The sequence below is a fragment of the Sus scrofa genome, chromosome 6, assembly GCF_000003025.6.
Source record: "Sus scrofa isolate TJ Tabasco breed Duroc chromosome 6, Sscrofa11.1, whole genome shotgun sequence".
Taxonomy (NCBI): domain Eukaryota; kingdom Metazoa; phylum Chordata; class Mammalia; order Artiodactyla; family Suidae; genus Sus; species Sus scrofa.
Genome location: NC_010448.4, coordinates 52,645,635 through 52,669,430, shown reverse-complemented (window position 1 = coordinate 52,669,430; position 23,796 = coordinate 52,645,635). Strand labels below are relative to the sequence as shown.

The window sequence follows — 23,796 nt, the reverse complement described above, 5'->3', positions numbered from 1 at the left end:
AACCCACTGAGCAAGGCCAGGGATCGAACCTACAACCTCATGGTTCCTAGTTGGATTTGTTTCCTCTGTGCCACGACAGGAACTCCTGAATCACACTTTAACATAGTTCTTTTATTTTCATGGCTGCACCTGGAAGATCCTGGGTCAGGGATTGAAGCTGAGCCACAGTGGGATCATTTACCCCATTGCACCTGAGCTGGGGATCAAACCCACACTTCTGCTGCTGCGACTGGAGCCATGGAAGTTGGATTCTCAATGCCTAAAACTGGCTCATTTTTGTGTGAATTTTATCTCAAAAAAATTTTCATTGGAACTTTGAAAAAAAAAAAAATTGGATGGAATGTGTCTGTGATGTTCTTAGGCTGTGAGTGAGACCTTGTGTCTTTTGTTGTCCTGGACAGTGTGTGCCCTTCCCTCTTCCAGGCCTGATATGCCACCCCCGCCCTTTGCTGGCATCGCTCATAGCGTCTCCCCTGGCTCGTGCAATAATTTGCTCTGGGTCTTTGGGACACACTTTCTTTGTCTGTACCAAGGGGGGATCTGACCCTTTGGTTTCTAACGTGTCCTCACATGTCATGGGCCCAGGCCTTACCTGAGCCAGAGGTGGTGGCCTCCTTCGCCCTCCCCTTCTCACCCTAGAAGAAGTCTGACCCTCCCCTCAGCTCTGGCAGCTTGGCCCAGGGCCTGCTAATCAACACCCAGACTGCCCCCTCATGTCACACCGGGCTGCAGATTCTTTTTGTGTGTGTCTTTTTAGGGCCACACCCACGGCATATGGAGGTTCCCAGGCCAGGGGTTGAATCGGAGCTGTACCTGTCGGCCTACACCACAGCCACAGCAACGCCAGATCTTTAACCCACTGAGTGAGGCCGAGGCCAGGGATCGAACCTGCATCCTCATGGATATTAGTCAGGTTCATTTCCACTGCACCACAATGGGAACTCCAAGTGGTTGATTTTTAATTTCAGTTTTTTGGAGTTCCCGTCGTGGTTCAGTGGTTAACAAACCTGACTAGAAACCATGAGGTTTCGGGTTCGGTCCCTGGCTTCCCTCAGTGGGTTAAGGATCCGCTGTTGCTGTGAGCTGTGGTGTAGGTCACAGACACGGCTCAGATCTGGTGTGGCTGTGGCTGTGGCATAGGCTGGCAGCTGTAGCTCCGATGGGACCCCTAGCCTTGGAACCTCCATATGCCGCAGGTACAGCCCTAGAAAAGACAAAAAAGACAAAAAAAAGTAATAATAATTTCAGGTTTTAAAAATTTCTGCCTACCTGATCTAGTTCAATGCTCCAGCTTCATTTCTCAGCAGTTTCCCCCTTGAAATTTCCACTCTGACCAAATGGAACTATTCTTGGTTTCATAAATTTCTCCCCTCCAGGTCTTTGCCTTGTCTGTGTCCTCTGCCTGAATGCTTTTCCTCCTCCCTTTCCTGACCCTGTTCTGATAGCCTTCAAAATTCATCTCCGATGTCCCCTCCTCCAGGAAGCCTTCCGTGACGGCACGTCCCAAGCTGGGCTTCCCCACTGGGCTCCTCCATCCCAGCCCCCCTCAATCTGGGTCATCACTGTCTGTCTGTCTGTCCCACTAGATTAGGAGCCCAGGAGGGCAGGAGCTAGGCCTGTCTCAGCCACTGCCTGGTACACAGTAGGTACTTAGGAAAGGTTGGCCGCCTGCATGAATGCAAATCTGAGGGTGGAGGAGAGGCCTGATCACAGCTCTGGTGGAGAAGGCTGAAGGCCCAGAGTGTACTCAGTCCCTCCTGCTGTCAGCCACCCAGTCTTTTCAGGGAGGACACCTTTCAGAAGAACACCCATTTCGCAGACGGGCACACTGAGGCCAGGAAGGGCCTTCTTGCTCCATGGGGTTCAGGTTTCCGCCACTCAGGCCAGCCTCCTCCTAGACCCTCTCGCCTCCTTCTCGAAATCCTTTTTTTTTTTTTTTTAACCCTGATGATGAAATCTGAATCTGGGTAGGAGGTTTGGCCGAGTAGGGAGAGAGCTGGCTGAGACCAGTTGGTTTTTTTTCCTCTCCAAGCTGGAGGAGGGTAGGGGGTGGGACACTCCTGGCCAATCCTGAACCAAACCCTCAAACCTTGCCCTCTCCACCCCGACCCACCCCTCACTTCCCAAAGGTTCTGGGATTCTAGGGTCCCCTGAATCCTGGAACCTTCTTCCTGCCTCCCCTCCCTGCAGGTGGGCAGTGACGACGCTGGGCCTGGCCCATGTCCATGTTGCCCAATTGGCCTGGGCTGCGTCTCCATCCCCCAGGGACCCAGTTAGCAGGAGGGCTGTCAGGAGTTTGCTGGCCCCCAGCCTGGCCACGTGCTGCTACAACACCTGAAACCCAGCAGCCAGGTGGTCCCTGGAGCCTCTCAGGGTCCCTATGCTCAGTGATCGCTGGGGCCTGAACACTCCTGGGGGGAGGCACCAGCCTGTGAGTGTCTGAGGCCTTTTTTCCTTTCATCCTTAGATAAGATAATCAGCTTGATCTCAAAAGGTCATCCTGGCACGAGGCTGTGATTTGTAAGGAACCAGCCAAAGCTTTCTTTCTTCTTCTTCTTTTTTTTTTTTTTTTTTTTTTTTTTTGCTTTTTAGGGCCACACCTGCGGCATATGGAAGTTCCCAGGCTAGGGAGCCAATCGGAGCTACAGCTGCCGGCCTGCACCACAGCCCACAGCAGTGCTGGATCCTTGACCCACGGAGTGGGGCCAAGGATCAAACTCGCATCCTCATGGATACTACTGGGGTTCATAACCCCCGAAGCTACAGCGGGAACTCCCCATAGCATTTTATACACATGAACTCGGCACACACCACATGACCTCAGAGGCCACCCTTATCTCCATTTCACAGTTGAGCAGACTGAGGCTGGAGGGTTGAGTGCCTTGCCTGAGGTTATTTAGCTCCTAAGCCAGGAGACAAGAAGAAGATTTCACAGCCCCTGGGTTGAACCACAAAGACACAGATTTTCTCTCTAAGGCACCCACTCTGAGCAGTTTCTATGAATTCTTGCATAGACGGTCAGAAAGTCAAATGCTTCTTGCATTTGCAGTAGGAGCTGCTATATATTCATTTTTCCCAGAGATGCGAGGCTGTCCTATCCTATACACCCCCTGCGACTTTTCTTTACCTCCTTAGCAATATATATATATATATTTTTTTTGCTATTTCTTGGGCCACTCCCGCGGCATATGGAGGTTCCCAGGCTAGGGGTCGAATCGGAGCTGTAGCCACCGGCCTACGCCAGAGCCACAGCAACGCGGGATCCGAGCCGCGTCTGCAACCTACACCACAGCTCATGGCAGCACCAGATCGTCAGCCCGCTGAGCAAGGGCAGGGACCGAACCCGCAACCTCATGGTTCCTAGTTGGATTTGTTAACCACTGCACCACGACGGGAACTCCTATTTCTTTGTTTTTCTTTTTATGGCTGCACCTTTGGCATAAGGAGGTCCCCAGGCTAGGGGTCGATTGGAGCTGCAGCTGCTGGCCTACGCCACAGTCACAGCCACACCAGATCCCAACAGCTGTGACCGAGGCTGCAGCTTGCAGCAACACAGGATCTTTAACCCACTGAGCGAGGCCGGGGATAGAACTCACATCCTCACAGAGACAACGACAGGTTCTTAACCACTGAGCCATAATGAGAACTCCAGTAGTATTTCTTTTTTTAGTTTTTTTATCTTTTTTGTCTTTTTTAGGGTCTACCCGCAGCATATGGAGGTTCCCAGGCTAGGGGTCCAATTGGAGCTACAGCTGCTGGCCTATGCCACAGCCACAGAAATGCCAGATCCGAGCTGCGACTTTGACTTACACCACAGCTCATGGCAATGCTGGATCCTTAACCCACTGAGTGAGGCCAGGGATCAAACCCACAACCTTGTGGTTCCTAGTCAGATTCGTTTACACTGCGCCACGACAGGAACTCCTCCAGCAGCATTTATTAACCCCCGGATTTGGTATTGAAACTTGCACTCCACCCAGTTCCCCATCTGTCTCATTCTATCAAACACCTCTCAGCATTCCGTTCAGCGGATATGGTTTGATGAATGATTGAAGGAATGAATTACTGAATAGACAGATGCCTGGCTAGAGAGTTTAGACTTTATTCCCAGGGAAGCCACTGGGGCGAGGGATTAGATCTGTGCTTTAGAACATTCCAGGCTCTTCTCAGCTCTGAGGATGTGCATGTACTTGTTCCTTTACTTGCAAGACTCTTTCCCTGGGCTTGGGCCAACCCCTTCCTATCCCAGCTGGGATGCCTCCTTCTCCAGGAAGCCCTCTCTCTGACCTCCAGCCTGGATCGAGCATCCCTTTCAGGCTCCACCATCCCGGTCCCACTCACTCTGTGTTGTCACTGTCCGGGGATGGGCCTGTGTCCCCCTCTGGACTGTACCTCCTTGCCTTGCTCATCAATTGGTCCTCGTCACACCACCCATCGTAGGGTCCGTCTCTGTGCTCAGAATAAATGATGGCCCCTTGAAGGAAATGTTTCTACCTGGGGAGGAGCCGATAGCAGGGGTAGCTGGGGTGTCAGACAAGGGTCGTCGGGGATGCAGAGACACCTGAGTTTGAATCCCCTACCCAAGTAAGGCTCAGGCCACAGGAACCCTCACTACGCCATCAGCTTCTAAGTCACTAAAATAGGAGAGCGCTCAGGGATTAGTGGAGATAAGATATCATCAAACAGGGCTGAACGCCTCTCCTGCTGCCTCAAAGCTTTGCACCTGCTCTTCCCTTTCACTAGAATATTCTTCCCGTATTGTCCCAAGGCGTTCCTCTTCCTCCTCCTCCTCCTCCTCCACCTTTTAGGGCCGCACCTGCGGCCTATGGAAGTTCAAGGCTAGGGGGCAAATCGGAGCTGCAGCTGCCAGCCTACATCACAGCCACAGCAACGCTGGATCCTTAGCCCACTGAGCAAGGCCAGGGATCCAGCCCACATCCTCATGGGTACTAGTCGGGTTTGTTACTCCTGAGCCCCAAGGCAAAGTCCTATACACTCTCAAATCCACACGGGAGGATTTCTTTGGTGGCCTAGCAAGTTAAGGATCCATTGTTATTACTGCTGTGGCTCAGGTCACTGCTGTGGTGGGGGTTCTATCCCTGGTCTGGGAACGTCCAAATACCAACAAAATATATATATGTATATATATTTGCACTGTCTCTAGGACATATGGGGAAACTGAGGCTCAGCTGCTAAGTGGTGGGGCCAGGATTCGAACAAATGTCCGTGTGGCTTCAGTGCCCTTGCCCTCGGTGTCTAGCATAGAACCAAGCACGTGGGAGTTTAACATGCATTTGTTAAATGCAGATGATTTCATATGAGGAGGGTGGGATGGGGGCCAGGGACTTTCTGAAGCAGGTGGCATTGCAGCTGGGAAGATTTGGGAAGACAGAGTGTCTGAGAGACACAAGGAGGAGGTTCTCAAGGCCACTTGTGCCTGGGGGGCCAGTTCTTCAGATCCTGGGCATATTCTCAGCTCAGTTTGGCCCTAATGCCTCAGATCCTGCAGGATGTCATCACAAGCTCGCAAAAGTCCTTCCCACGCAGGCTTAGGTAGGGCCCATGGTGACCCAGGGACCAGGAGGACTAGCTAACCACCAGGGCCCAGAAGCAGCTGGAACTGGTCAGGGGCCCAAATACTATTCTTCAATAATAATGACAGCAGTTCCCTTCATGGCTCAGTGGTCAACGGACTGGACTAGGATCTATGAGGATGCGGGTTCGATCCTTGGCCTTACTCCGTGGGTTAAGGATCTGGCATTGTCGTAAGCTGTGGTGTAGGTCACAGACACGCCTCGGATCTGGTGCTGCTGTGGCTGTGGCGTAGGCTGGCGGCTACAGCTCCGATTCGACCCCTCCCCTGGGAACCATATGCCACAGATGTGGCCCTAAAAAGCAAAGCGAAACAAAACAAATACAACGCCCCCCCCACCCCCCAAAAAAACTTGTGCCAAAGCAGCAACCCAAGCCGTGGCAGTGACAGGCCTCATTCTAACCTGTTGCATCACCAGAGAAGTCTGATATGGTGACTCTTCCCATTTTACAGATTTGGAACCAGGCACATAGAAGTGGTAACTTGCTTGAGGCCCCATGGCTGCTTCAGTAGGAAGCTCCTGAGAGGATCACTTTATCTTTAGTCTCTGAGCAAGTGTGAACACCTGATATTTTATCAGATAGCTGGCTGGGTGGGGAAGGAATTAGGATTTCAATAGGAGGCAGGGAGGCACAGGGACTCACAACTGGTTCTCTTTAAGGTTAGAGCCTGGAGAGGCAGGCTTTCAACACCTAGCCTCCCCAGGTGTGGCCTCAAGGCCAGTGAATTGCCCTCACCATAAGCCCCAGTTTTGCCCATCTGGAGAATGGGTATAGTGGTGGATCCAACCTCACTAAGCAATTATGAAGATTCCAATGAAATCAGGCATATGCATTTGTCACAAGGCAGCAAATGTCACTTACAGTTTGTGCATTTTGTGGGGAAAAAAAAGGACTACATACAAATACTGAACTCTGATTAATAAATGGGGACTTGGAGTTCCCATCCTGGTGCAGCAGAAATGAATCCGACTAGGAACCATGAGGCTGAGGGTTTGATCCCTGGCCTCGCTCAGTGGGTTAAGGATCTGGCGTTGCCGTGAGCTGTGGTTCAGGTCACCGACGCAGCTTGGATCTGTCTGGCGTTGCTGTGGCTGTTGCGTAGCTGGCAGCTGTAGCTCCAATTAGACCCCTAGCCCGGGAACCTCCACATGCTTTAGAGGCGACGCTAAAAAGACAAAAGAAAAAAAAGAAAAGAAAAAAAAGTATGGTGAAATAGTTGCAGCCTTTGGGTAGTGGGTATATGGATGTTTACTGTAAAATTCTTTAATTTTTTTGGCTTGAAATTTTTCATAATAAAAACGGGGACATATTTGGTGAAAGTAAAAGTATTAACAGTTGTTAAACTGAATTTTTATTATTTGATTTTATATTTTATTTTAATGGCCGCACCTGCATCATATGGACGTTCCCAGGCTAGGGGTCAAATCAGAGCTGCAGGCCTATGCCACAGTCACGGCAACACCAGATCCCAGCCACATCTGCGAGCTAACGTTTCAGGGTGACTCCTTAACCCACTGAGCCACATAGGGAACTCCTTGAATTACAATTTTAATGGATAAATTGCAAATTGCATACCTAGACAGAAGTGGATTACAATCCTAGTAAAGCCATAATTGAACGTGTGGGGCTCTGAACCGAGAAACTTTATTTTTCAAATTATTAGCACTGTTGTTTTTTTGTCTTTTTGCCATTTCTTGGGCTGCTCCGGGGGCACATGGGAGGTTCCCAGGCTAGGGGTCTAATTGTTGCTGTAACCACCAGTCTATGCCAGGGTCACAGCAACGCAGGATCCGAGCCACGTCTGCGACCTACACCACAGCTCACGGCAACGCCGGATCGTTAACCCACTGAGCAAGGCCAGGGATCGAACCCGCAACCTCATGGTTCCTAGTCGTTAACCACTGCGCCACGACGGGAAGTCCCTCAAATTATTAGCACTGTTAAATAAATCACTCCATCTCATTTAAATCTTACACCAATTAAGTGAGGGATCTGCATTTTACATTAGAGGAATTGACATTGTGAGAAGGGGCAAAAGACCGGAATGACGCCCTTAGGAGGCTAAATTGATCTGCAGATGAGCCGCCCCGCGGATAATCGGCACTTTGTACAAACAACTCACGCCAGGAACTTTGGTAGTTTAAACGCCCCAACCCAATACCCGATCCTTTGGCGGGAAAAAGCCTCCTCCCAACGCCCCGCCCCCTCGAACCCGGTCCCGGGTCCCGCGCCCCTATTGTTATTCTGCCTTCTATCTGGGGTGGCTGGGCCCTACTCAGGCCTAAGCCCCGCCCTGGAGGGCTCTGAACATGCCTCAGCCAATCGGCTCGCCCCGTGGGTGGGTCCCGGCTCTAACAAGCCTGGTCCGGGTTCTTAATTCTGGCAGCTTCCGCCGAGCGGGCTGAAAGCCACGCGGCAAGCCGGGGAGGTCTGGTCTCAGCTAACAGCTGTTCCCTCCCGGGATTCTGGACCGCTGCCTTAGCGACCCAGGGGCCGAGCTCTGACCCCTCGGACCCAAAAGCCTGGCCCCCACTTCTTCCTGGAGCTCTGTCTTCCAGCCCCCGGGCTCAAGCTCCCCAGCCCTCGGTTTCCAGGACCCAGGCACCCCAGTTTCCCGCCTCCCGGATCCACGCGTCCGAGATCTGCGCCACCCGGACCTAGCCTCTTGAAGACGGTCGTCGTCTGGAGCTTTTCGGAGCCAAGGACCCTAGGTCGCTGGTTGAGAAACTCTTTCTTCCCAACCCTCAGGACCAGAAACCCCAGGGGCTCGCTCCCACTTCCCAGCTTTCGAGCGCCAGACGCAAACGAAGAGCGGAGGAGCCCCAGCGCCCAGCCTAGGGCATCTCAAACACTCACGCTTCCGAGAGCCAAGAACTTCAGCGCCGTGAACTCGCAGCTCCAAGGAACCTTCCAAAGTTCCAGCCTCCAGGCTCTGTTAACTCCGTTCTAAGGAACGTCAGCGTCTTGGAAAGGAGCCCCAAGTGCTCCCAGCTTCCAGGCGTTAAGGAACCCCGGGGCGTCCGTCATGGTGGCCGAGACGCCCAAGGCCGACCCCAAGGCGTTCGCGGCGGCGGAGCCCACCGCCAACGGGGTCTCGGCCTTGATCCCCATAGAAGATTCGGACGCGGGAAAAGACGGCTGCTGCGGTTCCCGGGACCAGGTGCGCCGCTGCCTTCGCGCCAACTTGTTGGTGCTCCTGACCGTGGTGGCAGTGGTGGCGGGCGTGGCGCTGGGGCTAGGGGTGTCGGGGGCCGGCGGCGCACTAGCGCTGGGCCCCGCGCGCCTGGCGGCCTTCGCCTTCCCGGGCGAGATGCTCCTGCGCCTGCTAAAGATGATCATCTTGCCGCTGGTGGTGTGCAGTCTCATCGGCGGCGCCGCCAGCCTGGACCCGAGCTCGCTCGGCCGCCTGGGCGCCTGGGCGCTGCTCTTTTTCCTGGTCACCACACTGCTCGCGTCGGCGCTCGGCGTGGGCTTGGCGCTCGCGGTGCAGCCGGGCGCCGCCTTCGCCGCCATCAACGCCTCGGTCGGGGCCCCCGGCTCGGTGGAAAAGGCCCCCAGCAAGGAGGTGCTCGATTCGTTCCTGGATCTTGTGAGGTCAGACCCTGCCCTGCCCACCCGGTGGAGGGGTGGGGGGGAAGGGGGCGCTTCGGGCATGTGGAAAGGGGCCGTGTGCTGGGGTTGATGGGAGTGGCCACTCGGACAGGACGGGGGTTTGGGGTCCTCTGGGGCCAGGACAGCCCCAGGGCCCCGGGAAAACGGGATGGAGTAATTGGAGAAGTTCCGGCCCCTCGTAGGGTATAGAGGGCTTGGGTATGCAAGCGGGCCCCACAGGAAGGGGATAGGCATGGAAGCCGTCTAGAGGGAGAAGGAGTGACCCTGGGGGGATTGAGGGGACATAAGAGGGTCTTTTCTGTGGGGAGAGGATCCCGAGGGGATCTTGGAAGGGGATCTTTGGCTGGCCAATAACGATTCAAGTCCAGGGTCTGGGTACAAGTTTTGGGAGCCTTGAGTAAGAGGTCCCTGGAGAACCTGAGGACATCAGAGTGACCTCTTCCCAGTCCCAGGCTTCCCCATACCACGTGTCACCTAGACAAAGCCAGGTCCTTGTCTCAGCCTCTCTTCCCCACCCAGTTCAGCTGGCCTGGACCCTGGCTTCCCCTTTATATGTTCCCGGTATGTCGAGCCACTTCTGCAAACTTTCCAGCCCATTTCCTACTCTGTCTGATCTTCCCCTCGCACTAGTCTGCCCGGAAAGGGGGCCTGATTCTTTTCCTTCTGGCTTCAGCTCTCCGCCCCTCAAAACTTCCCCACTTTTAAGGAAGGCAGACTGCTGAGTCCACATGGCCTTGCCTTTGAGGTCTGCTGATTCAGTGTTTCCAGGTTGGTTGGGGACTTCCTGGAAGTGGGGCGAGGAAGTGATGAGTCACGGAACTGGGTTCCCCCAGCCTCTAGAGGCATCAACGCAGGCAGAGAGGGGAGACTCTGCGGAGGCGTAATATCCAGAAGTTACAGAGTGTAGGTAACCTCCTGGCCGGCGGAGATTAGCTAGGTCCTGACCCAGCCCTGGCTAGCCTGGGTGGATACAGGCCGACTAGCAGGCCGGCACACCCACTCGAAGGCTGTTTATGTGTGCAAGCTTTTTTTCCCCTTTTGCCAGAATCGATGTAACTCACTTGGCCAGACACTTGGTGACTTAGCTGGAACATCTCAGAGCCACACACAACACACAACTCTCTTTTTTTTTTTTTTGGCTGAGCCTGCGGCCTGCAGAAATTCCCGGGCCAGGGATTGAACCCACGCCACAGCTGTAACCAGAGCCACAGCTGTGACAATGCCAGATCCTTACCCCCTGTGCCACAAGGGGACACCCCACACAACTGTATAAGCAGCGCACACACAGCTGGACCCAGGCACACAGACACTCCCCCGACAGCTGTGACATCTCACATGGGCTTATGCACACACACACACACACACACACACACACACACACCGGCAACAGCTGCACACTGCATCATTGGTGAGAGGGAGGATTCGAGGTTGCCCAGTGGTTAGGACTATGGAGCCAGCTGGCGAGTTCAAATCTCAGCCGCTTCCTAGCAAGGCATGTTTCATCACCTTTCAGCACCTCAGTGTGCTCTCCTGTGAAGTGGGACTAACAGTGCACAGCCCTGAGGGCTGTCGTGAGGATTAAATGGGTCAATTTCTATAAAGCACTTAGTGCAGCGCCCACAGACGCCTTGGCTGTGGTTTTTGCTTCACCCTGAGACACACGGGGCCCTTGTCCAACCCCCTTACCTGCTCAGTGGGGTTTAAGGCATGCTGCTGCACACTTAATCACACTCAGACACCCTTGCCCAGGCGTGGCCACGGAAACACAGAGGCACAGTCATGACAACACAGCCACCCTTGTCACTTTCTCACTACCTCTTCCCAACACACCCACATCTTCCCTATAGCCTGCAACCCACCCCAGGGGGGGCCCCCCCTGGCCCTCTTCTTAGCTCTTCAGGGCCTCAAGGAGGAAGTAGCTGATGCAAGACGTCCAGAGTGTTAAGTGTGCTGCGTTGGGTGGAGCCAAGGCCGGAACCCTGCCCCAGCCTGCCCCGGGAAGCTGGCATTCCTCACTCTCAATCCACATTCCCTCGGGGCCAGGACACCAGCCTCCTGAGGCTCTAGGAGCCCTGCTCTGACTCCCCACACCCTGGAAAAATGTGCCCGCCCAGGTCCCTCTCTGCCTGGCTGAACCAGCTGGGGTTTGCTTGGGGACCATATTCAGGTGCTCGCAGGTTTCCCCTCACCCCCAGAGGCCAGCCAAGCCCCCTTGACACCCCCTGATCTCCTGCCGTATCTAATACTCCCACCCTGTCTGTCTCTGCAGAAATCTCTTCCCCTCCAACCTGGTGTCTGCAGCCTTCCGCTCAGTGAGTCCTGGGGTAGGGGGTGTCCCCTCAGGGTTGGGGGTGGGCAGGGAGGGAGACAGCCGGGAGCAGTCTTTTGGTGCCTGATTTGGGGGCGGTGCCTGGAAAAACACACCTGCTCACATATTTATAGGCCATGTTGCGGGGCTCCTGGGTGACTTCTGAATGCAGCCCATCCACGCCCCTCCTGAGAATATGGGCCCTGAGCCTGCTCTGGGTTCTAATTCTAGCTGTGTGACCCCCGAGCGCGTACCTTCGCCTCTCTGAGCCTTGGCTTCTGCCTCTGGAGAGGGGGGTTTTGCATGGTGCTACCCCAGCCGGGTTGCTGGTGGGCTGGAATGAGCTCACGTTTAAGGGGTGCCTCGGGTGGGCCTTGAGGATTGTCTGCGCCTGATGGGATGGGGGGGCCGCGATGACAGTGGACCCTGTCTCTTCCCAACCCCACCTGCAGTACGCGACGTCCTACTCGGAGAGGCCATTCAATGGCACTGTGGTGAAGGTAAGCGGGGGCTGGGGACGGTGGGGGGCCCCTGCGCCTTGGCCCATTGTCATGGTTTTTCCACTTCGTTCTTACCCTCCTCTTGTCTTTTCTGTCTTTCTGGAACCTCCATCCTGCCTTCTTTTCCTCCAGCCCCCCTTTTCCCTCCCCCACCCCCCTTCAGCCCGGCCTCTAGAGCAGTCTCTTCTTTTTTCTTTTTCTTTTTTTCTTTTTTTTTTTCTTTTTCTTTTCTTTTTGCAGCAGCACCCAGGGCATATGGAAGTTCCTGGATTAGGGGTCGAATTGGAGCTGCAGCTGCCTGGCCTACACCACAGCCACAGCCATGCCAGATCCGGGCTGTGTCTTTGACCTTTGCCACAGCTCGTGCAATGCTGGATGCTTAACCCATGGAGCAAGGCCAGGGATCGAACCCACATCCTCATGGATACTAGCTGGGATCATTACTGCTGAGCCACAACGGAAACTCCTAGAGTGGTCTTTTTTTTTTTTTTGCTTTTTTGCTTTTTAGGGCCACATCTGCAGCGTATGGAGGTTCCCAGGCTAGGGGTCGAAACTCGAATCGGAGCTACAGGTGCCAGCCTACACCACAGCCACAGCAACACCGGATCCTTAATCCTCTGAGCAAGGCCAAGAATTGAACCCACAACCTCATGGTTCCTCGTCGGTTTCATTTCTGCTGCACCACGACGGGAACTCCTAGAGTGGCCTTTTCAAAGCTTGAACCTGATCCGGCCTCTCTCTTGCCTAAAGCCCCATCATGCTTCCTGGAGCCCTCGGAAGGCAGCCCAGGCTCCTCACCACAGGTTGTGGGGCCCTGCGAGGTCCAGTCTCTGCCCATTTGCCTACCCAGCCTGATCTTGTGACTCTACCTGGCCCCTTCTCCAGCCACACCTGATCTTGTGACTCTACCCGGCCCCTTCTGCTCCAGCCACAGCGAATTTCTTTCTGTTCCTTGAATGCCCAAGATAGAGTCATTTCTAGGTTTTTGCCTATTGTTACCTCCTTCTAGAACTTTCCACCCCGACACTCTTTCCTGGGTTTACCCCTGGTCTCCGGGTCTTCAGCCCATCCTCTCTGATTCCCATACTGCCCTGGTTTCCCCCAGCCCAGCCCTGCCCCCCGGGTGGTCCCTGGACCTGGACTCTGAGCCTTGGGAGGAAGGGGCCAGGGGAATGGTCTGTGTCTGCCGGGCCCCAGCAATGCCCAGGTCAGGCCCTCAGTGACTGCGCAGGTTGACCTGAGGGCCGCTCCCGGCCCCATCTCTTCTTGCCCGAAGGTGCCCGTCGGGGCTGAGGTGGAGGGCATGAACATCCTGGGGCTGGTGGTGTTTGCCATCATCTTTGGCGTGGCCCTGCGGAAGCTGGGCCCTGAGGGAGAGCTTCTCATCCGCTTTTTTAACTCTTTCAACGATGCCACCATGGTGCTGGTCTCCTGGATCATGTGGTAAGTGATGGGCGGGGATAGGGGTGGGAATGGGGTGACCCCCCTGTCTGCTCCTTGGAACCAGATGGCCTATATTCAAACCCAGTGTCTGCTATTCCCTGGCTGTGTGATTTGGGGCAAGTGACTTCCTCTCTCTGTGCCTCAATTTCCTCATTTGCTTTTGATCTTTTTAGGGCTGCACCTGCAGCATATGGAGGTTCCCAGGCTAGGGGTCCAATCGGAGCGGTAGCCTCTGGCCTACACCACAGCCACGGTAACACAGGACCCAAGCCTCGTCTGCGACCTACACCACAGCTCACGCAGTGCCAGATCCTTAACCCATTGAGGGGGGCCAAGGATTGAACCCACGTCCTCATGGATACTAGGCGGGTTCGTTAACCACTGAGCCACGTCGGGAACTCCGATTTCCTTATCTTTTTTTAACTCTTTTTACAGCCGCACCTGTGGCATATGGAAGTTCCTGGACTAAGAGTTGAATCAGAGCTGCAGCTGTGGTCTGTGCCACAGCCATGGGAATGCGGCAACTCCAACATTTTTTTTCCCTTTTCAGCCACACCCATGGCATATGGAAGTTTCTGGGCCAGGGTTCGAATCCAAGCCATAACTTCAGCCTGTGCCATAGCTACAGCAACACCAGATGCTTAACACACCGCACTGGGCCAGGGATTGAATTGGCAACCTCACAGAGACAAGCTGGGTCATTAACCCACTGCACCGCAGCAGGAACTTCAATTTCCTCATTTTTACAATTTGGAGGAGTTCCATTGTGGCTTAGTGGGTTAAGGACCTAAGATAGTATCTGTGAGGATGTGGGTTTGGTCCCTGGCCTCCCTCACTGGATTAGGATCTGGTGTTGCCATAAGCTGTGGCCCAGGTGGCAGATGTGACTCAGATCTGGGTGTTGCCATGGCTGTGGCTTAGGCCTCAGCTGTGGTTCCGACTTGACCCCTAGCCTGGGAACGTCCATATGCTGCAGGCACGGCTGTAAAAATAAATAAATACTAATAAAATGAGGACAGTGCTGTATTCCTTGAGAGCCAAGACGGATTCCCAGGAGTTCCCTGGTGACCTAGCAGTTAGGTGTCTGGAATTGTCTCTGCTGCGGCTTGGGTCACTGCTGTGATGTGGGTTCGCTCCCTGGCCCAGGACTTCTGCATGCCGCAGAAAAAAAAAAAGACTGATCCCAGAACCTTCTTAATCCTACTGAAAGGTGATGAAAAGACAGCCAAGCTGTGGCCACAGCCTGGCTAACGCAAATCTCACTTTTTGAGATGCCTGTGTTAAATGTTCACCTTTGGATAGATGATGAAAAATAGTGCCTAAAAAAAAGAAAAGAAAAATAGTGCCTACTTTATAAGCTTAATGAAGATGACATGAGCTGTAGGTAAAGCATTACAGTGCTTTAAATGTCCAGCACCTACTGAGCATTCACTGAATGTCAGCTACAGTGGTTACCATTGTACATGTGCTTTTGTTAAATGATCTCAGATAATGAGGGGAAAAACATGCAGAGGCCTCCGGCTTCACTCTCGTCACCTCTCATGTCTCATCTCCACGTGGTGTCACACTGATTCACATGACCCATCTTGAGTCAGAAGGTCAGAAATCAGAAGGTGGGTTAGAACTGGTGCCTTTTTTTTAGGGCTGCACCCTGCGGCATATGGAAGTTCCCAGGCTAGGGGTCGACTTGGAGCTACAGCCACTGGCCTATGCCACAGCCACAGCAATACCAGATCCGAGCCACATTTGCGACCTACACCACAGCTCAGGGCAACACTGGATCCCCAACCCACTGAACAAGGCCAGGGATTGAACCCACATCCTCATGGGTACTAGTCAGATTCGTTTCCTGTGTGCTACAATGGGAACTCCCAGAACTGCTGCATTTTAAAATCCTCCCCCATCCCAATTCCAGTGCAGCTGATGCCTAAGAAGCTGCTTTATGAAACTAATAGAAGCTCTCTGCTGCAGAGGCAGGGGTGTGTGTGGGTAAGAGCAGGCTCTACAGCGGGCAGCCTAGGTTCCCATCCCGGCACTGCCACTTGCCAGCTGTGTGGCCTTAGACAAGTTACTTACCCGGCCGGGCCTCAGTTTTCCCATCTGGAAAATGGCATTGATGGTTCCAGGCACAAGTGAGTTGATACCTGTTAAGTTCTTGGGACTCTGCCTGACCTAGAACATGCCTACAGTAAACAGCCTGAGCTAATATTTACCTAGTACTGTAGAATTTCTGGGCATGTCGCCCTGGACAGAACTTGGGCATTTGGCCAAACCTAATGCACTGGTGGCTAGGAACTGGTGCTTACTTCTGTTACTAAAGAGGAGAAGGGGTTTGGAGACAAACAGCCAGAGTGATCGGGCGGTCAAGGAGGTGATATTGGGAGCCCTCGTGCCTGGGAGACGTGAGCAACTCCTGGGATCTTTATTCCAGAAGAGAGAGATAATAATCCCAGCTGAAGTATAGATCACTTGTGTGTGTGTGTGTGTGTGTATCTTTTTAGGGCCACACCTGTGGCATATGGAGGTTCCCAGGCTAGGGGTCCCAGCCTACACCACAGCCACAGCAACGCGGGATCTGAGCCACGTCTGCAACCTACACCACAGCTCATGGCAACACCTGATCCTTAACCCACGGAGTGAGGCCAGGAATTGAATCTGCATCCTCATGGATGCTGATCAGATTTGTTTCCGCTGAGCTATAATGGGAACTCTCCTAGATCATTAATTGTGTACAAAAAGCTTTCAACTCATTTCAGCTGGTGTCTCGTTTCATCCAAAATTCCTTTGAGGTTGGGCCATTATGGTGTCTGTTTTACAGACCTATTCGATTTTGTTTAATGCGATGACAGCTGTAAGAGACTCCACAAAAGAGCTCCCAAGTGGGGTGGTGGTGAAGATCCAATCACATTCAAGGGCTCAGCACACCAGATATGCCTCAGACCTGGGAGCTGTCTTTAAGACATGAGCCACAGTCTTTTCGTTTTCTTGGTGAGAGAGTGTATTGGTTCAAGTCACTGCTGTTAACAAACCAACCCAGAAATTGTAAATGAGATGCCTGCTGGGTGTGTCTTTCCTGGTTGTGTGTTGAGTCCAAATCTGGTGGGTGACTCTACTCCAAGAGGTGATGGCGGGACCCAAACTACTTTTATCTCCCGGCAGCACATGTTCAAGGGCAGAGAGTGGAGGGCGGCGGGGAGGTGCCTGAATTTCAGCCCCGGCTGCTGTGGGCCGTCTCCTGACTTCGGGGGAGGCTGAGAAATGCGGTCAGGACACGTGCCAGCCCGTGCCTGGCCCTGGTGGGCACATGATCAGAGGCGGCAATTTGTCTCCTGGGTCCTTAGGTATGCCCCTGTGGGCATCATGTTCCTGGTGGCCAGCAAGATTGTGGAGATGGAGGATGTGGGGATGCTCTTCGCCAGTCTGGGCAAGTACATCCTGTGCTGCCTGCTCGGCCACACCATCCATGGGCTCCTGGTGCTGCCTCTCATCTACTTCCTCTTCACTCGCAAAAACCCCTACCGCTTCCTGTGGGGCATCATGACACCACTGGCCACTGCCTTTGGAACCTCATCCAGGTGTGACCTTGGGGCAGGCCAGGGCGGAGTTTTCAAGTCTAAGGGGCCTGAAACAGCATCAGGTGTCTGAAATACACCTGACATTTTGTTTGGGGATGTGGGATCTAGGTATAAGGGCCTCCCCCTTTTTTTTTTCTTTTGCTTTTATAAGGCTGCACCCACAGCATATGGAGGTTCCCAGGATAGGGGTCAAATTGGAGTTACAGCTGCCGGCCTCTGACACAGCCACAGCAACATCAGATCTGAGCCTCGTCTGTGACCTAAACCACAGCTCATGGCAACGCTGGATCCTTAACCCACCGAGCGAGGCCAGGGATCAGACCCGAGACCTCATGGTTCCTAGTCGGATTCATTTTTGCTGCCCCACGATGGGATCTCCTTGGGGCCCTACTTAAAAGTTTCTCATAAGTTCCTGCAACAACCCACCCCCTTCACATCCGACTTAGAAAACTACTGCCTTGGAGGTTTATTCCTCCTTTCCTAAGAACCCTGCCTCGCCCCAAGGCCTGATGTTGGGGGACTCTAGTGCTTTACCCTGGACCCCACCTCTAAAAGCTTCCATCTCGTGGGCGTTCCCAACGCTCCCTACTGCAGCATCCCTGAGTGCAGAGGAATGCTTGGTCAAGGTCTGAGATGAGGAAAGGCTGTGAGTCAGATGGTCTAGAATTTAGGTATGAATTTTATATGTATTTTGAGGAGTAGCAGTCAATACTCTCCCAGGGGGTCTAGGATACCCTATATTTTGGAATTTCCCATTCTGGGGGCTCCCTAGGAAGAGACGAGCATGGAGAGCTAAGCAAGGTAGAGGGCAGTGTGTGGCCGACTGGGGATGTGGGAAGCGGGGGGGGGGGGGGGGGGGGGGGCAGGGGGGGTGTCTAGGCTGGTGGGCGGAGCTTGCGCTGGCAGTACGGGCACTGGTGTGGGCGGGGCCTGGTCTAGCGAGGTGGGGGCGTGGCTTGAGTGATGGGCGGGGCCAGGCTGGGCTGCCCAGGGCTGGTGCTAACTGACATCCTTGGTCCCCCGCAGCTCCGCCACGCTGCCGCTGATGATGAAGTGCGTGGAGGAGAAGAACGGCGTGGCCAAGCACATCAGCCGCTTCATTCTGCCCATTGGTGCCACTGTCAACATGGACGGGGCCGCGCTCTTCCAGTGCGTGGCCGCGGTGTTCATTGCACAGCTCAACCAGCGGTCCTTGGACTTTGTGAACATTATCACTATCCTGTGAGTGTGGGGTGGCTGTGGCTAGAACCCCCGATCCCCCTGACTCCTCCCTTGAGGATGGACACCGACGGGGAAGGGCGGCCCTCTCCCAGCCTCTCCCACTATGGAGGGCCCTGACCTCCCTTCTCTTCCCCAGGGTCACCGCCACGGCATCCAGTGTGGGCGCAGCGGGCATTCCCGCTGGAGGCGTCCTCACTCTGGCCATCATCCTCGAGGCAGTCAACCTACCAGTTCACGACATCTCCTTGATCTTGGCTGTGGACTGGCTAGTGTGAGTGTGGGTTTGGGGTTTCGGGGGTGGGAGGGTGCGGCTGGGGTACTCCTGGCCAAGAGGAAGAGCAGGAGGGCCACAGAGAGCCTCGGGGCAGAAGAGGAGAAGAAGGAGAAGTTCTAGAAGAAAGGGGATGGAACCTTGCGTGTTCCAATCAGAGGGAAGGAAGGCGTCTTTGGGGTTCTAAGAGGAACCCCAAAAAGGTAGCCTGCCCCAGTGGTTAACAGAGCAGACTCTTAGGCCGGGCTCCCAGAGCCGCTATTGCTAGTTTTTATGACCTTGGCCAAGTACTTAATCTCCCTGTGTCTCAGTTTCTCCATCTGTACAGTGGAGAGAGTCGTTTCCCCTGGAGGATTAGATGACTTCTTGCATGTGACTCTCTTAGAACAACTACTTAGAAGGGTAAATAGTAAATGCTATGAAATTGTTAGCTTTCACGACTAAACTATTAAGAGCATAAAGTTTAGAAGACAGTTCAGTTTCAAAGAGTTCCCACTGCAGCTCAATGGATTAAGAACCTGACATAGTGTCCATATGGATGTGGGTTCAATCCCTGGCTTTGCTCAGTGTGGCTGTGGTGTAGGCTGGCAGCTGTAGCTCTGATGGGACCCCTAGCCTGGGACCCTCCATATGCTGCAGGTGTGGCCCTAAAAAGAAAAAAAAAAAAAAAGAAACAGTTTGGTCTCAAAAGTTAAATAGTTACTGTGTGTCTTAGCAATACCATGCCTAGGTATAAACCCAAGAGAACTGAAAACATATCCCCATGTAAACCAGCTATAATGGAAAAAATAAAAATCATTTAAAAAAAAATCCACAAAAACTTATACATGAATGTTCCTAGCAGCACTATTCATAAGCGTGAACAGGTAGAAACAACTCAAATGGCCGTCAGTTGATGAATGAATAAACAAAGTGTCATATATCCATACGGTGGAATATTATTCCGCAACAAAGTGGAATGAAACAGTGATACAAACACACATAACATATGACCCTTGAAAACATGATGCCGATTGAAAGAAGCCAGATGCAAAGGACCACATCAGATATATGAATCCATTTATATGAGTGGTTCAGAGTAAGCAAATTTCCAGATAGCGCATAGATGAGTGGTTGCCTAGGGCTCAGGGGGTGGGGAGAAATGGAGGATAACTACTTCATGGGTATGAGGGTTTCTTTCTGGAGTGGTGGAATAAATTAAAAAACGACTGGGTGGTATGCTTTTTTTTATTTTTTCAGGGCCACCCCCGTGGCATATGGAGGTTCCTAGGCTAGGGGTTGAATCTGAGCTGTAGGCACCGGCTTACACTGCAGCTCACAGCAACGCCAGATCCTTAACCTACTGAATGAGGCCAGGGATGGAACCTGCATCCTCGTGGATGCTAGTCAGATTCATTTCTGCTGAGCCACGACGGGAACTCCAGGGTTATATGATTTTAGAGGGTGAATTTTGCGGTATCTGAATTATATCTCAGTTTTTAAAAATGGCATACACACCCACACAAAAAATATATAAAGAGGAAGAAAAAAGATCCTTAGGATTCTGGGGAGGAGAAAGGCCTGAGGGAGAATTTCGTATTTCAGAGGGAAGAAGAGGCCTTGCTGGGTCTCCTGGGGCCCTAAGAAAAGGGAGAGATGAAAATTTTTTTTTGGCTGCCCCCATGCATATGGAAATTCCTGGGCCAGGTATCAAATCTGATTGCCAGCTGTAGCAATGCCAGATCCTTGGCCCACTGCTCTGGTCTGGGGGATCAAACATGAGCCCCTGCAATTGGATTCTTAACCCACTGTGCTGCAGTGGGAACTCCTGATGTTTTATTCTTTTTTTTTTTTTTTTTTTTTTTTTCATTATAAGGGCCTCACCCTTGGCATATGTAAGTTTCCAGGCCAGGAGTCAAGTTGGAGCTGCAGCTGCCGGCCTACACCACAGCCACAGCAACACCAGATCTAAGCCATGCCTCTTGCGGCAACACCAGATCCTTAACTCACTGAGTGAGGCCAGGGATCAAACCCCCATCCTCATGAATACGTGTCAGGTTCTCAACTGACTGAGCCACAAAGGGAACTCCAAAATTTTTTTTTAATCTTTTTTTTTTTTTTTTTTTGGTTGCAACATGTAGTAGCTTGATAGGGGATTACAGTTCCCAGACCAGGAATTGAACCTAGGCTGTAGAAGTGACAGCGTTCTAACCCCCAGACCAGGGAGGGGTGAATTTTTGAGGTTCCAGAAGGAACAAATCTTGTGTTCTCTTGGAAGAAGGATCCCTGGGTAGGGGAGCTCCTTGGGGTTCTAAGGCAGAAAGTTTGATGGACCATTCTGGGATCCTAGGGGAAAGAAGGTGAATTCTGGGGTACTCCAGGAAAAGCTCTTTAAGGTTCTAGAGGAAGGTTCCCAGGATATTTGGGATCCTGGGAGGATGGAGAGAGAAGCTTCTGGGTCCGGGAGGAATAGAACAGAGCTCTGTGAAGGAGGGCTGGATGGGATCTTCAAGATCCCAGGGGATAGAGTTCTCGACGACCTAGGGGTTGTCACTGCTGTGGCACAGGTTTGATCCCTGACCCAGGAACTAAAGCAAGAAAAAGATGCCAGGGGAGAGGAGGGAGGATTAGTCCCTGAGCCCCTCCCCTCTTGCTCACCGAACCCCTCGCTGTCCCCCTTCAGGGACCGGTCCTGCACCGTCCTCAATGTGGAAGGCGATGCCTTCGGGGCTGGACTCCTCCAAAGTTACGTGGATCGCACGGAGGCCCCCAGCTCCGAGCCGGAGCTGATCCAGGTGAAGAACGAGACGCCCCTGGCCTTGCCGCCGGCTGCCGCCGAGGAGGGGAACCCTCTCCTGAGACCCTCTCCGGGAGCTGCCGGGGACGCGGACCCCTGTGAGAAGGAATCAGTCATGTAAATCCAAGTGCGGGGCTCCCCTGCCCTGATGGGGGCGCTTTGGACCTGGAATCATGAATGAACTGACAAACAGGGGCTCTTGGGGAGCCACTGCTCTCAGCAACCCTCCCTGACCTCGGGTCCCAGAGGCTTTGCAGCTGGGGCACAGGTGTTTGCTTGCATGTGTGGGCCTGTCTGTCTCCAAATCTCCCCCGTTCTTGACTCTTGTCCCCATCCAAGGCTAGGAAATGACAAGATGGAGCAGTAGCAGCCTCCACACCCCATCCTGGGAGCCTGCCCAGCTCAGGGCACAGGACACAGGTCACCAGCGCACTCTGCCCTCTGAGAGAAGGAGGTTCTGATGGGTTGCTGCCTCCTTTGCTGGTTATTTTGGTGGCGGCTCTAGCTCTGTGTGTACATGTGCGTGCGTGTGTGCCTGTGTGTGTGACTCTCCACAAACATCCCACCCTGTCCCCAGGCCCCTGTTCCCTCCACAGTAACAGAAACACTCCCGGGAACCCTGAGGGGAGACTGAGGGTAAATACCGATGTTATTCCAGAGTACATTTTTTTAGCAATAAAACTGTCAAGTATATCTAATCAGATGTTTTTAAGAATTTGTTGAAAAGTGCTAGCTACACAGAAAACAACAAACACCAACCAGAGCCAAACAAAAACCTGATAGGAGTTCCCCTTGGGGTTTAGTGGGTTAAGAACCTGACATAGTGTTGCTAAGGGTTCAGGTTCGACCCCTGGCCTTGCTCAGTGGGTTAAGGATCCGGTGTTGCCACAAGTTGTGGTGTAGTTTGCAGATGTGCCTTGGATTGGTGTGGCTGTGGCTGTGGTGTAGGCTGGCAGCTGTAGCTCTGATTGGACCCCTAGCCTGGGAACTTCCATATGCCACAGGTACACCTGTAAAAAGGAAAAAAAGAAACCCTGACAAATTGGACTTCACTGAAATAAAATAACTATTCATCCAAAACCACCCTTGGGAAGTTCCCTGGTGGTACAGCAGGTTAAGGATCCTGTGTTGTCACTGCTGTGGCGTGGGTTTGATCCCCAGCCCAGGAACTTCCATGCAAGCCCAGCCAAAAAAATCCCCCAGAACAGTCTACCGTTGAAAAGCACAATGAGATACCACTCCACCCACTTACATATCTACTTTCCATGAAACTCCTGAATCTTGGTCCTAGGTATTTACCCAAGAGAAATGAGGACTGTTCACACAAAAACTGTACCAGATGTTTATAGCTGTTCTCTTAATTGCCAACATTTAGAAACTGATCATCTGAGTCATCATCATTTGACAGGAGGCTGCTCAGCAAAAAAAAAAAAAAAAAAAAAAAAAAGATATACTCTGGAGTTCCCATCGTGGCGCAGTGGTTAACGAATCCGACTAGGAACCATGAGGTTGCGGGTTCGGTCCCTGCCCTTGCTCAGTGGGTTAACGATCCGGCGTTGCCGTGAGCTGTGGTGTAGGTTGCAGACGCGGCTCGGATCCCGCGTTGCTGTGGCTCTGGCGTAGGCCAGTGGCTACAGCTCCAATTGGACCCCTAGCCTGGGAACCTCCATATGCCGTGGGAGCGGCCCAAGAAATAGCAACAACAACAACAACAACAAAGACAAAAGACAAAAAAAAAAAAACAACAAAAAAAAAAACTCAACGTGGATGCATCTCACAGGTAACATTTTTATTTTTTATTTTATTTATTTATTTATTTAGGTTTTTGGGACTGCACCCTCGGCATATGGAGGTTCCCAGGCTAGGGGTTGAATCGGAGCTGTAGCTGCCCACCTACGCCACAGCCACAGCCACAGCCACGCCAGATCTGAGCCAGGTCTGTGACCTACACCACAGCTCACAGCAATGCCAGATCCTTAACCCACTGAACGAGTACAGGGATCGAACCCGCAACTTCATGGTTCCTAGTCAGATTCATTTCCACTGCGCCACGACAGGAACTCCAACGTTTTTATTTTTAAATTGCTGTCACGTGCAGTAGCTTAATGGAATCTTGGTTCTCAGGGGGTTAAGGATCTGGTGTTGCTGTGAGCTGCGGAGCAGGTTGCAGATGCCGCTCAGACCAGGGCTGTGGGGGTGAAAGCACCAAACCCTAACCACCAGGTTATAATCTCATAACATGTTGAAAGGAACTGGAAATAGCACATGCTGTGTAATTCCGTGTATATGGGTCTACATGGGTTAAACTGGTCTACAGTGAGAGAAGTCAGAACAGTGGTGACCTCTGGGGGTTCAAAGAGGCCGAGAGCACAAGGGAACTTCCTATGAGACAGTAAATGTGTATCTTGATGTGACTACTGCTTACAGAGATGTAAACATTAGGAAAAATTACCCAGTACACTTAAGGTGCATAATATACCCTAGGTATGTTATCT

General features: G+C 52.7%; 1 protein-coding gene across 2 annotated transcripts; it reads left to right on the top strand.

Annotated features, from left to right (window-relative positions):
* On the top strand, positions 7,967–21,999 carry SLC1A5 (solute carrier family 1 member 5). Of its 2 annotated transcripts, none has more exons than XM_003127238.5 (8): positions 7,967–9,189; positions 11,477–11,519; positions 11,968–12,015; positions 13,292–13,458; positions 16,800–17,033; positions 18,060–18,254; positions 18,391–18,525; positions 21,188–21,999. In XM_003127238.5, exons 1-8 carry the CDS (start codon positions 8,621–8,623, stop codon positions 21,420–21,422), a joined length of 1,626 nt encoding a protein of 541 aa, XP_003127286.3. In that variant the 5' UTR covers positions 7,967–8,620; the 3' UTR covers positions 21,423–21,999. The 2 variants fall into 2 exon arrangements, with proteins under 2 accessions (XP_003127286.3, XP_003356032.3); XM_003355984.4 differs by lacking the exon at positions 7,967–9,189 and adding an exon at positions 11,353–11,374.

Excerpts from the sequence above, each read along its gene's own strand:
- SLC1A5 (XM_003127238.5), top strand. The coding sequence starts at position 8,621 with ATGGTGGCCGAGACGCCCAAGGCCGACCCCAAGGCGTTCGCGGCGGCG. Across the intron at positions 11,520-11,967 it reads TGTCTGCAGCCTTCCGCTCA|TACGCGACGTCCTACTCGGA; the intron begins GTGAGTCCTGGG and ends CCCCACCTGCAG. Across the intron at positions 17,034-18,059 it reads GCCTTTGGAACCTCATCCAG|CTCCGCCACGCTGCCGCTGA; the intron begins GTGTGACCTTGG and ends GGTCCCCCGCAG.